At 41.2% G+C, this 17903-nt stretch overlaps 2 protein-coding genes across 3 annotated transcripts in view; one reads left to right on the forward strand and one right to left on the reverse strand.

Moving 5' to 3' along the window:
- LOC109897036 (synaptopodin-2) overlaps nucleotides 1-16017 on the reverse strand; it is a 38395-nt gene extending 22378 nt beyond the window's left edge. The window contains exon 1 of one of the 2 annotated variants that reach the window (XM_020491547.2): nucleotides 15832-16017. In XM_020491547.2, the coding sequence (XP_020347136.2) occupies nucleotides 15832-15939 (108 nt within the window). In that variant the 5' untranslated portion in view covers nucleotides 15940-16017. The remainder of the gene's footprint in view (nucleotides 1-15831) is intronic. The other variant, XM_031832398.1, reaches the window with a different exon arrangement.
- A 1290-nt stretch (nucleotides 16018-17307) lies between these two features.
- The window catches only part of LOC109897039 (protein transport protein Sec24D), a 29281-nt gene continuing 28685 nt past the window's right edge, over nucleotides 17308-17903 (forward strand). Inside the window, exon 1 of the mRNA XM_020491549.2 lies at nucleotides 17308-17387. The gene's annotated coding sequence lies outside the window, so the exon portion shown is untranslated. The remainder of the gene's footprint in view (nucleotides 17388-17903) is intronic.

The raw sequence follows: 17903 nt of genomic DNA on the forward strand, positions 1-17903 counted from the left end.
TAAACACTCCAGCCAGCTGGTCTGCTCATGCTCTGAGGGTTGTGGCTGTATGCCGTCTGGGCCGGCAACCTTGCGAGGGTTAACACGCCACGGAGAAGGAGAGCACACTGTCCTTGGTAGCGGGCCTTGTCGGTGACACTGTGTTATCCTCAAAGCGGGCAAAGAAGGTGTTTTAGCTTGTCCGGAAGCAAGACGTCGGTGTCCACAATGTGGCTGGTTTTCACTTTGTAGTCCGGGATTGTCTGTAGACCCTGCCACATATGTCTTGTGTCTGAGCTGTTAAATTGCGACTCCACCTGTCTCTGTACTGATGTTTTGCCTGTTTGAATGCCTTACGGAGGAAATAACTACACTGTTCGTATTCTGCAATATTCCCAGTCACCTTGCCATGGTTAAATGCGGTGATTCGCGCTTTTACAGTTTCTGGTTTGGGTAGGTTTTAATAGTCACAGTGGGTACAACATCTCCTATACACTTCCTGATGAACTCAAGTCACTGTATCAGTGTATTCGTCAATGTTATTCTCAGAGGTTACTCTACGTATCCCAGTCCGCGTGATCAATACAATCTTGAAGCATGGATTCCGATTGGTCAGACCAGCATTGAATAGACCTTAGCATGGGTACTTAATGTTTGAGTTTCTGCCTTCATGAAGGGAAGAGCAAAATGTTGTGTCCAGATTTACTCGAAGGGAGGGCGGGGGGAGGGGCTTGTAGGCATTTCAAAAAGTTAAGTAGCAGTGGTCCAATGTTTTCCCAGCCTGAGTACTACAGTCAATGTGTTGGTAGAACTTCGGTAGCATTTTCCTCAGATTTGATTTGTTAAAATCCCCAGCTACAATAAATGCAGCATCAGAATATGTGGTTTCCAGTTTACATAAAATCTAGTGTAGTTCTTTGAGGGCCTTCGTGGTATCAGCTTGAGGGGGAATATACACTGCTGTGACTATAACCGAAGCGAATTCTCTTGGGAGGTAATACGGTCTGCATTTGATTGTGAGGTATTCTAGGTCGGGAGAACGAAAGGACTTGAGTTTCCGTATATTATCACAATCACACCATGAGTACTTAATCATGAAACATACACCCCCACCTTTCTTCTTCTTGGAGTGTTCTTTATTCCTGTCTGCGCGATGTCCCGAGAACCCAGCTGGCTGTATATACTGGGACAGTATATCACGAGAGAGCCATGTTTCCATCTAAAGTTCTGCACCCATATTCATAAAGTCTGAGTAGGACCACTGATCTAGGATCAGTTTAGTATTTTAGATAATAATGAATAAGATGACATGGACTGGAGACCAAAGGAAGCTGGTGGGAGGAGCTATAGGAAAATGGGCTCATTGTAATGTATGGAATGGATTAAATGAAATGGAGTCAAATGTGCTTTCCATAAGATTGTGTTTGATACCTTTCCATTTATTCCATTCCAGCCATTATAATGAGCCCGTCCTTCTATAGCTCCTCCCACCAGCCTCCTCTGCTGGAGATGCTTCATGCATACAGTTTTATTCCATCAATGGGAATAATGTTTTCACAAATATATTATGTAATGAATGAATGTAATGACTAAATAGATGCTTATACATGATCACATCTGCATATTTTACACCATGTTGTCTCTACTTCCTTAAGTACAGAATTGGGCCTTTATTAAAAAATTGCTTCTAAAGGACAAATCTTGGTATTGATCACACCAGAGAATTACAACAAACTACATTTTTTTACACTTTAATGTTCCTCCACTACCCCTAATGACAACCACATGAGCAGCCTTAACTTTCTGTCTCTACCTCATGCATCTTTCATTACTTGCAAATAGCCGCCTTTCAGTTTTGAAACTTTTGTAGGCATTTTTAATGGTCTTCTATGGGCAAAAACGTAGCGAAATGGTCTTTATCAAAAAACGTCATAAAAGTCCATAAAAGTACAAACACAAAATATAATTGTACGTATCTTATTTGACCTGATTTTCATTAATTTGATGATATATATTGAAGCCCATGCAAAAGATCAGGAAGTAAGATGCAGGAACGCATCACTTGCATGGCGTATAGGCCTTGTTGTTGTCACTCACTCTGCTTGTAACCCTGGCCCAGAATTTAATGTGCTGCCTCTCCTACGTTGTTTTGAGCCCCGTCATTCTAGCCAACTGCCTCTGTCGGAGTTCATTAAACCAGTCCCCATTCTAGCCAACATAGTATCAACATGACTCACATATGTATACCGTACAATAATTATAATATACGGTACTTCTACACAAATACCATTTCCATCACACTTAGTATCAAACAAGTCTGGGTATGAAGCTAAGAGTTTAACACTTCTAAAAAGGAAACAGCCTGACAACCTGTGATAAATACGAGATCTCGCTATATATACAGATATGTTTTATGGGTTTATTTTATGAGCTGGCACCCTCTGCAGGTTGGAAATAACCGGATGCATCCTGTTTTAAGGAGAAATGGAAAGAGCCTGTGACGCGACTTCTGCTTTTGGACTTTAACAAGGTGACATCTTAACTCCTCCTCCACATTAATCGATTGGTTGATCAGTGCAGAAGAGAATCTCCACCCACAGCCATTTTTTCTCGTCAGGACCAGAAAGAAAAATGCCTCCTCAGGTGTTTCTTTTACAGCTGCTTCATTGGGTTAATGAGCTGGTAACCATCTGATAAAACAGTACGACTCCAGCCTGAGTTTTAGGAGCCATCTGTGTGCAAACGGCCATATATGGAGAACTCCTGTGAGCCTGTGTTTGGACTCGTACCTCTCTATGGGAGGAAAGTCTGTCTGGACCACCACAGCACCACTCCTTTCATTTCTTTCCCCTCCTGAGCCATAGTGATACACACATAATGTCAGACAATATTCTAGACCGGACTGAGTTGCCACTGTTAAATTTCAGTCTTGGGTTGCTTATAATAGGTTCCTCCGGTTACTGTATATGCTGTGTTTGAATTGTTATTTTTCATCTGTTTCTATTTTGCTCTTGGTGTGGAAAGATCAACAAAGGAAACACTTTTTATTATTCATAAAGAGTGTGAGAGGTTTGAATCTGTCGTTCAGATTACAGTGCAGCGTTCCATGCAATCTCACGTAGTTACAAAGATTTTTAACAGTCAGACATTTTATATTGTCATCTGTAGGGCCAAAATTTGACAATTCATACTCGTTCCATGCCTGACTGCGCCTTTCCCAAATGTCCTACTTTTTAGTGTCTTAAATGCAACACAAAATCACAGGAAACACAAGACTGTGCATTGAACAAAAAGCTTCAGGCAGTTCCATGCAGCTTTAAGCAATTATGTTTTCAAATCTCAGGCAAACATTTTCTAGTGGTTTTACAGGTAGCGCTGGCTACTCATGGAATGGCAACTGACTGTCACTGCCTCTATATACTGTATTTAAAGGTGCACTCAGTAACTTTGAGTTCGTCAGTGGTACCCTGAGGTACTACAAACGCATTCAGCCCACAGACAACAACAAAAAGATAAGGGGTTACATCTGTAAGCCGAAGCTCCTGGAGTTACATAAAATAACACAAAGCTGTGCGTTTGTTTTATGCATTCATTGAATTGATAAGGCAGTGCATATTGTTTAAAACAAAATCACTCAACTTGATATCAAGGTTTTCATTTTCGTCCTCACAGGAAGGGACAAGCACTGATTGGCCATCACAATGAAATCCTGCAGTCACCACTTGTGATTGGACAGAGCCATTTGTCTCCTGCTACAACTCTACGACTGCGAGGGATGCATGAGAAATGGATATTTGATAGTACAGCATCTTAATCAAGCGCATGTGGTCCACCATTAGGACTAATGCACAAGTAACAAAAGGCCGCTATACTCACAGGGCTGGTTTCCCAGACACAGATTAGGACTAGTCCTGGACTAATAGGATATTTCAATGGAAACTCTCTAGTGAGCATGCTTTTTAGTCTAGAAAACCAGTCCAAAGAAGAGTTAAGACTGCTCTCACCCAGGAGCGATATTCCCCAAAATATGGGAAATTACTTTACTGCCCTCTTTTGAAATGACTTCAGCACTCCTCCCTGTAATGACATTGCTATTTACGCAAAGGGAATCCAAAGTCTTTATTTGAAGGAAACATTTATTCTGGTCGTCAGACAACAGGGTTGACTTGATTCGCAGTGACATATCTCAGTAATTGGAAGGCCAAAATAGCCCTATCCATACACTTGCTACCATCTGTGCAGACTACATAGGAAGGTAACTTGGATTCTGCTTGGACACAGAAACAGGACAACATACTTATCTCATAGGATTTAACCCTGTTGGAGTAGCATCACTGGCACTTTCAAATGAGCTGTAGCGCAAACTGAATCCCATTTAGCTATATTTCTATATTGTCATAGCAATCCAAGGTCCGTAATTAGCCTTCATGAATGAATTCCCAGGGCGTTTTTCATCTTATGCAATTTCCCATGCCTGCCTGTCTGTCAAGTGATATAATTTCAAGGGGCTGTAGAAATCAAAGGACTCAGTTTGCCACAACTCCCTGCAATGTGGCAGGAAATGCCACGTGACAGTGATTAATCAACATCACCATGAGAGATAGGGAAAGGGAAACCGCAAGTTAGTTTGGTATGGTGCAAGTGTTGTAGTGTTTCATTGTATGATTAATTCAGTAGCTAAACTCAACCTGAAAGTATTTATTTGGTCTCTTTACCCTCTTATCAGAGATTGGTCTTTTCCTTGGAGTTTACGTTCCCCTCTGTATCAGAGGAGGCTGGTAGGGGGGGGCTATAGGAGGATGAGCTCATTGTAATGGCTGGAATGGAATTAATGGAATGGAGTCGAACGTGGTTTCCATGTGTTTGATTCCGTTCCGATGATTCCATTTCCAGACATTACAATGAGCCCATCCTCCTATAGCTCCTCCCACCAGCCTCCACTGCTCTGTATGTATTTGGACAGTAAAGCTAAAATTGTAAATTTGGCCCTATACGGCAGCATTTTTTATTTGATATCAAATGTTTCGTGAGGTGACAGCACAGAATGTCACCGATCATTTGAGGGTATTTTTATTCACATCTCAGGTGATGAACAAACAAACCGTGAGAGCCACGCACAGACTTGCGCTTTGAAGTCTGTGATAAATAATACTTTCCTAAGGTTAGGATAAAGGTTAGAATTAGGGGAGCAGAAGTCAGAATGGTACCGGAGGGGATGGCTGCCATTTTACGTGCTCCTAACCAACTGCAATTTTGTTAGGTTTTCTTTGCAACTTATTTTGTACATAATGTTGCTGCTACCATCTCTTATGACCAAAAATAACTTCTGGACATCAGAACAGCAATTACCTCTTTTTTTTTTACGAGTCTGACGTGAAGGATATACTGCTTTCTCGGGAACAGGCCCAAATCCCCATCAATTGCGTGAAAAAAAAGATGGATAAAAAGGGGGCGGAGGTCAGGCTGCCTTCTGAGAATCGTAGAGAAGTAAGTAAAGAAGCTACATCTGGTAAGACGTGGGGCGGGGGAGTGTCCATTTGTCAATAACAGCTGGTTTGTAGTTTCATTTAAGTGATTGCCTATCCAATATGCTGTGTCCATGGGGCCAAATTGCACTTCCCAAGGCTTCCAGCAGATGTCAACAGTCTTTAGAAAGTTGTTTGAGGCTTCTATTGCGGAAGGGTGTTGAATAAGAGCCGTTTCAACAAGTGGACTAGGCTGAAGCCAATCAGTTGTTTACTGCGTGGTCACGCGGGCGCGCCGTTCCTTCTTTTTCCTCTGTAATGAATACGCTATTGTCCGGTTGGAATATTATTGAAGATTTATTATAAAAAGACCCTAAGGATTGATTGTAAACATCGCGCATTGTGCCTTTGGAATAGTGAACTAAATGTGAACAAAACAGAGGTATTTGGACATAAATATGGACGTAATCGAACAAAACAAACATTTCTTGTGGGAGTCCTGGGAGTGCAATACGATGAAGATCAGCAAAGGTAAGTGAAGATTTATAATGCTATTTATGACTTTTGTTGACTCCACAATTTGGCGGGTAACTGTATGGCTTGCTTTTGTGGCTGAACGCTTTTCTCAGATTATTGAATATTGTGCTTTTGCCGTAAAGCTTTTTTTGAAATCTGACACAGCGGTTGCATTAAGAACAAGTTCATCTTTAATTCTATGTAAAACATGTATCTTTCATCAAAGTTTATGATGAGTATTTCTGTTATTTGATGTGGCTCTCTGCCATTTCTCCAGATGTTTTGGAGGCATTTCTGAACATGGCGCAAATGTAAACTGAGGTTTTTGGATATAAATATGAACTTGATCGAACAAAACATACATGTATTGTGTAACAATGAGTCCTGGGACTGTCATCTGATGAAGATCGTCAAAGGTTAGTGATTCATTTTATCTATATTTCTGCTTTTTGTGACACCTCCTCTTTGGTTGGAAAATGGCTGAATGCTTTCTGTGAATAGTTGCTGACCTAACATAATGATATGTTCTGCTTTTGCCGGAAAGCCTTTTTGAAATCGGACACGGTGGTTGGATTAACGAGAAGTGCATCTTTAAAATGGTGTAAAATACTTGTATGGTTCAGGAATTTTAATTATGAGATTTCTGTTGTTTTGAATTTGGCGCCTTGCAATTTCACTGGCTGTTGGCGAGTTGGGACGCTAGCGTCCCGAACGATCCCAGAGAGGTTAAAGAAGTCTTAGGGTATTGCTCGCCTAAGGTAGAGTACCTTAAGTTAAGCTGTAGACCACACTATCTACCAAGAGAGTTCTAATCTATATTATTTGTAGCTGTCTATTTACAGTACCACTCCAAACCGATGCTGGCACTAAGACCGCAATCAACCAGCTGTATAAAGCCATAAGGAAACAAGAAAATGCTCATCCAGAAGCGGCGCTCCTAGTGGCCGGGGACTTTAATGCAGGCAAACTTAAATCCGTTTGACCTCATTTCTACCAGCATGTCACGTGCAGCCAGAGGGACAAAAACTCTCGACCACCTTTACTCCACACCCATAGATGCATACAAAGCTCTGCTTACAAGCAGGAAGTACCAGTGACTCGCTCAATACGAAACTGGTCAGATGACGCGGATGCTACGCTACAGGACTTTTTTGCTAGCACAGACTGGAATATGTTCCGGGATTCATCCACTGACATTGAGGAGTATACCACTTCAGTCATCGGCATCATCAATAAGTGCTTCGACGATGTCGTCCCCACAGTGACCGTACGTACATATCCCAACCAGAAGCCATGGAGTACAGGCAACATCCGCATCGAGCTAATGGCTAAAGTTGCCGCTTTCAAGGAGCGGGACACTAATCCGGACGCTTCTAAGAAATCCCCCTATGCCCTCAGACGAACCATCAAACAGGCAAAAACGTCAATACAGGATTAAGATTGAATCCTACTACATCGGCTCTGAGGCTCATCGGATGTGGCAGGGCTTGAAAACTATTACGGACTACAAAGGGAAACCTAGCCACGAGCTGCCCAGTGATGCGAGCCTACCAGACGAGCTAAATGCCTTTTTATGCTTTGAGGCAAGCAACACAGAAGCATGCATGAGAGCACCAGCTGTTTTACATGACTGTGTGATAACGTTCTCGGTAGCGGGTGTGAGGAAGACCTTTAAAACAGGTCAACATTCACAAACCCGCAGTAATACCTACATGTTTCAAGCAGACCACCATAATACCTATGCTCAAGGAAGTGAAGGTAACCTGCCTACATGATTACTACCCCGTAGCACTCACGTCGGTAGCCATGAAGTGCTTTGAAAGACTGGCTCACATCAACAGCATCATCCCAGATACCCTAGACCCACTCAAATTCGCACACCACCACAACAGATCCACAGATGACGCAATCTCAATCGCACTCCATACTGCCCTTTCCCACCTGGACAAAAGCAACAACTATGTGAGAATGCTGTTCATTGGCTACAACTCAGAGTTCAACATCCTCCGTGCCCACAAAGCTCATCATAAAGCTAAAGGACCCTGGGACTAAACAACTCCCTCTGCAACTGGATCCTGGACTTCCTGACGGGCTGACCCCAGGTGGTAAGGGTAGGCAACAATACGTCTGCCACACCTATCCTCAACACAGGGTCCCCTCAGGAATGTGTTATTAGTCCCCTCCAGTACTCCCTGTTCACTCATTACTGCATGGCCAAACAACTCCACCATCATTGAGTTTTCTGATGATACAACAGTGGTAGGCCTGATCACCGACAACGATGAGACAGCCTATAGGGAGGAGGTCAGACACCTGGCAGTGTGGTGCCAGGACAACAACCAGTCACTCAACTTGAGCAAGACAAAAGGACCTGATTGTGGACTACAGGAAAAGGCGGGCCGAACAGGCCCCCATTAACATCGATGGGGCTGTAGTGTAGTGGGTCGAGAGTTTCACGTTCCTTGGTGTCCACATCACCAACGAACTATCATGGTCCAAACACACCAAGACAGTCAAGAAGAGGGCACGACAACACCTTTTCCCCCTCAGGAGACTGAAAAGATTTGGCATGGGTCCCCAGATCCTCAAAGATCTACAGCTGCACCATCGAGAGTATCCTGACCGGTTCCATCACCGCCTGGTATGGCAACTGCTTGACATCTGACTGTAAGGCGCTACAGAGGATAGTGTGTACAGCCCAGTACATCACTGGGGCCAAGCTTCCTGCCATCCAGGACCTATATACTAAGCGGTGTCAGAGACGATCCCCAAAATTGTCAAAGAAAACAGTCACCCAAGTTATAAACTGTTCTCTTTGCTACCGCACAGCAAGTGGTACCGGAGCGCCAAGTCTAGGACCAAAAGTCTCCTTAACAGCTTCTCCCCCTTGCCATAAGGCTGCTGAACAATTAATCAAATGGCCACCGGACTATTTACATTGCTGCCCCCCCCCATTTATTTTTTACACTGCTGCTAGTCTCTGTTTATTATCTATGCATAGTCACTTCACCCCTACCTACATGTACAAATGACCTTGACTAACCTGTACCCCCACACATTGACTCTGTATATAGCCTTGTTATTGTTATTTTATTGTGTTACTTTTTATTATTTTTTACTTCAGTTTATTTGGTAAATATTTTCTGAACTCTTTCTTGAACTGCACTGTTGGTTAAGGGCTTGTAAGTACGCATTTCCCGGTAAGGTCTACACCTGTTGTATCCGGCACATGTGACAAATACAGTTGAATTTGATTTGGATAATTAGTTGAAATGTTGTTGACGATTATTGAACATCTATCCACTGAACATCGACAAACCATCTACTTAGGACTATCCAAATAAAGTGTTACAAATAAGTATCCTCCACTTACAGAAATGTGGCTGCCTTTCAGTCACGCTAAAGAGTTTCTGCACCTTCAAAAAACAAAAACAAAAATCAGAAATGTGGCTGCCTTTCAGTCACGCTAAAGAGTTTCTGCACCTTCAAAAAACAAAAACAAAAATCAGTGGGTTGTGACTTCACCAACTTTGTTCTCAAGCCAGGACTCCCAAAACTTACAAAATAACTTCCCATATATGGAAAACTGCCTCTTGAGAGTGTAGAGAGACCCCCTCACACTGTGATCTACTGCATGTCAGTACATTGAACAATCACTTTCTCCTTGGAGAGGGAGCCCTGCTCACACCTAATCCAACAGAAGCTTTGAATAACTCCAACTAATCAGATATGAAAGTACCCTACCTCTGACAGTGGAGTATTTCTCAATCTTGGTATGTTAGCTTTTTAAACTTTTACAGCTCTTGACCCGCCCCCGCCCCAACCCCCCTCAAAAAGTATTGAGACAAGCTAAAAGTTATGTCTTCCAGATGACTTTCTGTTAGGATGAGGTCACTCTTCAGATATCCTCGACTGAGGCGTAGACTAGCAAGAGACGTCTTCTATTGACATTTCACATCAGCACAGGCAACATTCTTACAGCTAAGCTGAAGACATTCACACAGTACTTATAGAACAATGTGCTCGGACTGTGGCGGGACCCTCTTTTGGAGTTTAGCACCGTAAAATACTGCAGGAGAATGATACTTGTTCGACAAATCATATAATTAGTTCAATGAGGATGTCATGTACAAAAGACTTTGAAGACTGAAGTCACTTGTAGAGTGGGGGGGTGGGGGGGGTGCATTTCCCTACAAATGTTATTCACCTTTAATTTAATTTACATTTCCCCTTATTCCCTACGCTACATTAGAAAGGCCTCTTTCACAGCTGCCGTGCTTAAGTATTTTTTGGAATGTCAACACGTTCCCCAGTTGTGCCAATAGCAAGGTTTAGAGCAAGACTTTATTTGTCTAAAAATTGAAATCCAGTTGGTTGACTTATTTATAGATTACCTTACTGGAGTGGCTGTGGATGAGTGACGCTTCTCATGGATGATATAATACAGCGTCAGTGTCATTTTTTACATGTCAAAGTTGTTACTTGTTTGTCAATGTCCCAAATAAATTAACTAAATCAATTGATTGTCAACATAAAGTAATAGAATGAAAGATGACTTCAGTTGAAATTGTATGACACAAAAAGCGAACATTTTCAAAATAGCCAAATATATGCGTCTTGGCACCTAAATCCCTCACATACTTTTACAGATGCACAATTGACAGCATCCTGTCAGGCAAGCTACACTGATAATATAATATGAACGCAACATGTAAAGTGTTGGTTTCATGAGCTGAAATAAAATATCCCAGAAATGTTCCATGCGCACAAAAGCTTATTTCTCTCAAATGTTGTGCACAAATTTGTTTACATCCCTGTTAGTGAGCATTTCTCCTTTGCCAAGATAATCCATTCACCTGACTGGTGTGACATTCCAAGAAGCTGATTAAACAGCATGATCATTACACAGGTGCACTTTGTGCTGGGGACAATAAAAGGCCACTCTAAAATGTGTACTTTTGTCCCACAACCAATACCACAGATGTCTCAAGTTTTGAGGGAGTGTGCAATTGGCATGCTGACTGCAAGAATGTCTACTACAGCTGTTGCCAGAGAATTTAATGTAAATTTTTCTACCATAAGCCGCCTGCAATGTCATTTTAGAGAATTTGGCAGTACGTCCAACCGGCCTCACAATTGCAGACCACATGTAACCACACCAGCCCAGGACCTCCACATCCGGCTTCTTCACCTGCAGGATCGTCTGAGACCAACCACCCAGACAGCTGATGAAACTGTGGTTTGCACAACCGAATAATGTTTGCACAAACTGTCAGAAACCGTCTCAGGGAAGCTCACCTGTGTGCTCGTCGTCTTCACCAGGGTCTTGACCTGACTGCAGTTGTGAACAGAGTGCCTCATGGTGGGGTTGTGCTATGGTCAGGCATAAGCTACGGACAATGAACACAATTGGATTTTATCAATGTGAATTTGAATGCACAGAGTTACTGTGACGAGATCCTGGGGCCCATTGTCATGCCATTCATCTGCCATCATCACCTCATGTTTCAGCATGATAATGCACGGCCCAGTTCTGCCATGGCCTGCATACTCAACAAACATGTCATTGATTGAGCATGTTTGGTATGCTCTGGATCGACGTGCATGACAGCATGTTCCAGCTCACGCCAATATCCAGCAATTTCGCACAGCCACTGAAGAGGAGTGGGACAACATTCCACAGGCCACAGTCAACAGCCTGATCAACTCTATGTGAAGGAGATGTATTGCGCTGCATGAGGCAAATCATAGTCACACCAGATACTGGCTTTTTGGGGGGGGGTTTATCTGTGACCAACAGATATCTGTATTCCCAGTCATGTGAAATCCATAGATTAGGGCCTATAATTGATTTCAATTGACTGATTTCCTTATATGAACTGTAACTCTGTAAAATGTTTGAAATTGTTGCATTTATATTTTTGTTCAGTGCAGTTTACCAAGCTACCAATTACATCACACTGGAACAAGTTAAAGTTATTCTTAAGAAAAATATAGTTTACTTTGCAAAAATTACTCTGAAGGTAGTTAACAACATTCAACTAATTAGTGGAAAATTATCATATCTAAAATGTCAGACTACACTCTTCGAAAAAAGGGTTCTACATGGACCCAAAAGAAACCCAAAATGGTTCTACCTCTTCTACTCTTGGAACCCAAAAGAGTTCTACCTGGACTCAAAGAGTTCTCCAATGGGGACAGCCGAAGGACCCTTTTAGGTTATAGATGGTATAATCTTACAAAAACAAAGTTCTAAGTTAAGAAACATGACTGCAAGAACAGATCACTATGGAGTCGGATGTTAACAGAATGTGTAGTTTAATAAACACAACCTAAGTTTCAAGTGAGAATTAGGCAGGTCTGATGCTGGAAAAGAAAGGAAATTCTTGTCTACTTATTTTTTCAAAAACAAATGGTGTGTAGTTCAATAGTTAGCTAAACCGCTACATGGCAAAAACGTAATTAACAACTGAAAACACTACCAAGACTGGAATTTGGTTCAACTACCACCAAGCTACTAAAAAATATAGTTTTATTACTAGTTTAACTACTGTACATGCAGTTCACTACTCCCCAACACTGTAAACACTGCAATACTGTTTAGTGCTGTTTAGACAATCATCAAGTTTGCTGATGACACAACAGTGATAACCCTGATTACAAACAACGACAAGTCAGCCAACAGGAGGAGGTGAGTGCCTTGGCGGTGTGGTACCAGGAAAATACCCTCTCTCCAAACGTCTACAAAACGAGCTGATCGTGGACTACAAGAGACAGCAGAGAGAGCACGCCCCAATAGGTAGGTCCGGCCGTTCAAGGGTCACTATTCTAGTGGAGCAGTTTGGGCTATTTCAGTCAGGCTTGAGGTTATGCTTTTCACATGGTATCATGTGAATTAAAAGGTATTGGTAAAGCAAATAAAAATGTAGTAGAGGTGGAAGAGATCATATTGGCGCTCAAAGGGAGCATTATTAATACAGGCAGTGGACAGCTCTTTTAAAATGTAATTATGAGATTCTATGTAGACTTTTCCTGCAGTCAAATGACCTAGTGACCTCATGGGTGGAATATTATTTATATTTCCATAATTTCATAATTAACCAATATTATTTCAAAAACCTGCCAAAAACATGGTGTTTCTATGTCAAACGGTTTTGTTATATTTAAGTCTTCTGTGATGTATAAAAAGTGTAATATTGGGATGCAAACTCAAAATTGAATACATTTCAACTCTATATCTGACATGATACAGGTGTCTTTTTTTAAGCCCATTACCATGTGTGTGAGGAGTGTACTTTTGTTTCAAAGTAGATTTAAGACTACCAAGAAACACTGTGTGACCCTGATTTAGCCCACTGCAGTAAAAATGAATTATACCATCTATGAAATGCTGTGTAGTCTACACTATGCTGTAGATAAGAGTGGAGGTGCTTCAGTAAACTATGCTCTCATGATGAGTAACTTACCATGCACTCATGATGAATAACTTTGCTAACAGTCTCAGGGCCGGTTTCCCAGACACAGATTAGGCCTAGTCCTGGACTAAAAAGCACTTTCAATGAAGATTCTCCATTTAAGCATGCTTTTTAGACCAGGACTAGGCTTAATCTGTGACTGGGAAACCACCATTTAGGATTGATTACAAAGCAAGTTACAAAGCACTGAGTTTCAACGTCTGTCAAAAAATGACCTTAAATTCTTCAATATTTGGTCCATCGTTTCCTGGAGTTCCAGTTACAAAGTTGAATGGCTGTGATAGGAGAAAACAGAATGGCTCAACAACACTCCACAATACTAACCTAAATGACAGAGTGAAAAGAAGGAAGTCTGTACAGAATAAAAAATATTCCAAAACATGCATCCTTTTTGTAATAAGGCACTAAAGTAATACTGCAAATATGTGGCTAAGAAAAAAAAATCTGAATACAATGCATTATGTTTGAGGCAAATCAAACACATCACTGAGTACCATTCTTTATATTTTCAAGCATGGGGGTGGCTGCATCATGTTATGGGTATGCTTGTCATCGACAAGGACTAGGGAGGTTTTTTTTTTATAAAAAGAAAAGGAGTAGAGCTAAGCACTGGCAAAATCCTAGAGGAAAACCTGGTTCAGTCTGCTTTCCAACAGACACTGGGAGACAAATGTTCCTTTCAGCAGGATAATAACCTAAAACAAAAGGCCAAATATCTTACCAAGATGACACTGAATGTTTCTGAGTGACCGAGTTACAATTTCTCCTTAAATCGATTTAAATCTATGGCAAGCCTTGAAAATGGCTGTCTACCAATGATCAACAACCAACCTGACAGAGCTTGATGAGTTTAAAAAAAGAATAATGTGCAAATATTGTGCAATCCAGGTGTGCAAAGCTCTTAGAGATTTACCCAAAAAGTCTCACAGGTGTAATCGCTGCCAAAGGTGACTCTAACATGTATTGAATCAAGAGGTTGAATACTTATCTAATGAAGATAATATTTTTTTCATTCTTCTTCCACTTTGACATTTGAGTATTTGTTGTATAGATCATTGGAAAAAAAACTATTAAAACAATTTTAATCCCAATTTGTAACAAGAAAATGTGAAAAAAGTCAAATGGTGTGAATACATTCTGAAGGCACTGTAATGACTAAAATCATCCTAAAACACAGCAAATGGCTACAAGTGAGGTTTGGGTCAGTGTTGTGGGCCCACTTAAAATGTTACTTAGGTGGAAGTACTTCCACAAAGTTCAGGAACCCCAAGTATTTAGTATTTCATGAAGTATTCAAATATGTATTGGCTCAGGATTTTTTTATTGGGATGCCCATATCACTTCCACTTAAGTGAACTTTTAGTGCAAGTGAAGGCAATTGCTTAAAAGCAGTAATGTGTAGCCAGTAATGCCTAATATTGTGTTGCCAGTAATATAGATTATGCCTACAATACTAAATTAATCAACAAGTGGTTGGCTGCGCAATTAGGCCTATTAGGCTTAAATTATAATCTTCAATTAAACAAGATAAATCTGAATCGATTTATTTTATTTTTAGTCTAAATAATATGTCCCGTTCAACAGCTTTCCTGCTTTCTCTTGTTGTTGTTTAAATTGGTACCACTCCGTGACCTCTGGAGGTACGCTCGCAGCGCATAGCAACGGTCTCTCTCCTTTCCACAGCTCGAGCGCGTGTTTAGATTCTTGCTGAAATCTTCACTTGTGATAAAGGATCGCTGCAGCCCTCGAGCTCTGACCATATAAGGGTCTCCAAGAATCCTACGCATTCTGCCTGTTCCAAACAAACAAGCTGATAGCATTTTCCCAAATAAAGGGTTAACCATAGAATATATAGAACCTTAACCCTAAAGAGCAAAATCATTCATATATCTGCCTCATCATCTTCCCATCAAATAGGCTACATTTCCAGCGCAGCTAGTGAATTCATTTCCAAATCGCCACTTTTCCTCTAAACATGAGGAGAATATAACTAGTTGGCCACAAATTCTCACCAAGACTGTTATGGCATTGTGAAAGGCACCATTATTCCAGCTGGTAACAATTATTAACATTATAAACTACTGTTCGTCTGGATGCACTAGCATACCAGCCAAATCAGAATGGTACTGTAACATAGATGGCATCCTCTTTTGAAAATGGCGTTTCAAACATTGTTTGACATAACCACGTTCATAAAGCCACACTGTATATGACATGTAAATGAACTTTTTTCAAGATTCAATACAACAATTCCACAAATAAAAGCGAGACGAAACAAACCCGCAGTGCGACACAGCATAAAGTTGATGAAGGCTCCGTTAGTCTGTTAAAACTCGGCAACTCCAAAAGCATAAACAATTAACAAACAACATACTTCAAACGAATGATGTTTCTACCTGATAAACCTGCAAACGTCGGTAGGCATCCCCCTCTCCCTCGCGGAGACTGAAGCCCCAGGGCGCGCCTCCGTGCACCGTAACACAGATATAATCCCCAGTGCCCATGCCACACGCAACAGGCTCCCACCAAAACCGTTATCATCAAATTGTCCGGAGTTGGACCAACAGGGCTCTATGAAACCAAGAGCAGCACAGTGCAGTATAATTCCCATCATCTGCAAGTTATGCAGAGTCCAGCCCGCTCTGAAACGTCATTGCATATGGACCCGCCCGCGCGCGAATCAAGTGGTGCGCTCTAGGGAAAGTCTTGTAGCAGCATTTGTATGGGGCCACAACTGAGTCGGGGTTGAACTTTTCGTACAGTGTCGTTACAATAATAATGAGCTCTGATATCTCAATGTAGCGATTATGCTGCCTGGTTTCTAGTCAAGTTGGTTTGTTGGCCTAAGTAGAATATTGGTTGAAAGTTATTTAATTGGTATTGTTTATCCCTATACATTTATTGATTAATTGCATTGTACATTTGAATAGCCTCTCTGATGACGTTCTCTGTAAGTGGCCCGCGGTCAATTTAGTCGAGTATGGGCATGTGAGGTGCCAAGGATATTGAGTGTACTCTTTTCCGTTTGGCCACACCTATAGAATTTAACAGAATGGACTAACCCTTGGCGATACATAATATAATATAAACTTAATTCACTGGTAGGGAATTTGTCTTGAGCATACGCAGGCCTAAACGAATACTAGAAAGTGAATGAACACACTACAGTCGCATATAGCCAACAATTATGCAGAGATTAAACAATTGAAATCAATTGCTGATTGACTGTGTAAACGATGGTTTCACATTATAAATCATCTTAACAAAATCTGGAATTTTGTAGATCTAGCCTGCTGAGACTAATTAATATCTATGTACGATCTGGTTTGGTCTCAATTACATACACCTTTTAAGGTCATGTGACAGTGGATATCTACCTACTACTGCATAGTGAATGAAACATGAAAGCAATGGGTCTACCCATCTTCTTTCATAGTTTACTGGTTTACATTTAGCCTACCTCATGCCATAGCTATAGGACTAACTGTCAAATCAGAACTGCACAATTTACTGGGCCTTGAAGAGTTTAATGCTACGCAATCGGCGCAATTGGTCTATGCTGACCTGTAGGGTTTCCCACAAATTGGCGCATGCGCACGCACCACTGAGAACTACAGCGCGATACATGGGGGTCGTCACTAAGTTAACACAGCCACAAAGTCATAAACCCCGCCTATTTCTAAAATGTATTTTCTTTAAATGTGATTATTAACCTAACCCTAACCTTAACCACACTGCTAGTCTTATGCCGAACCCTAGCTTTATTTATTTTTTAAGACAGATATTTGTTTTCATGGATTTTTACGATATCGGCGATTCTGACTTTGTGGCTGGGGTAACTAGTGAAAACATGGCATAGGGACCGGTGCTGTGTTGGAGTTTGACGTGGCACTCCGCTTTCACGATCAGGAATTCAGAGTAGAAGACTCGGCAGATACTCGCCAGAATACAGGTAAATAATTGTACAGAAAAGCCTAAAGGGATTTGTAAGAGGGTATTTTATCATATATTGGTCTATTGAAATGCATTTGTTTAACCGAATGCTTTCTCCGTGACGCAAACTTAGTTTAACATGTAGACATTTCCGTGTATGAATAACAATGTATCTATTTGTAAATAACGTACACTGCGCCTATCAGAAACGCATGTTGTGCGCTGGATAGATGGATATTGATTCGGGTGCTGCAAACAACAGCTATATTTTCTTGCAGTTGATAAATATCGGCGTCACTCTGGTTGTAACTAAATGGTAGACTAACGTTTCCTAGGTTGGCGATGCTAAGATTTGTGTCGAAAATAACGGTCTTTGACGTGGCAATTCTGGGTAGTGGCTGAAGGACTCGTCTTACATTTTTTTTTGTTGCTATGACTGTCTCTTGATATTTCTGTCTTAAATTATGGACTGTTTACATGTATTTTTTATCACTTTTGTATTTGATTGTCTACGAGTCGAGAACGGAGTTGTCAA

This window comes from Oncorhynchus kisutch, linkage group LG9, assembly GCF_002021735.2.
Source record: "Oncorhynchus kisutch isolate 150728-3 linkage group LG9, Okis_V2, whole genome shotgun sequence".
NCBI classification, from domain to species: Eukaryota; Metazoa; Chordata; class Actinopteri; order Salmoniformes; family Salmonidae; genus Oncorhynchus; species Oncorhynchus kisutch.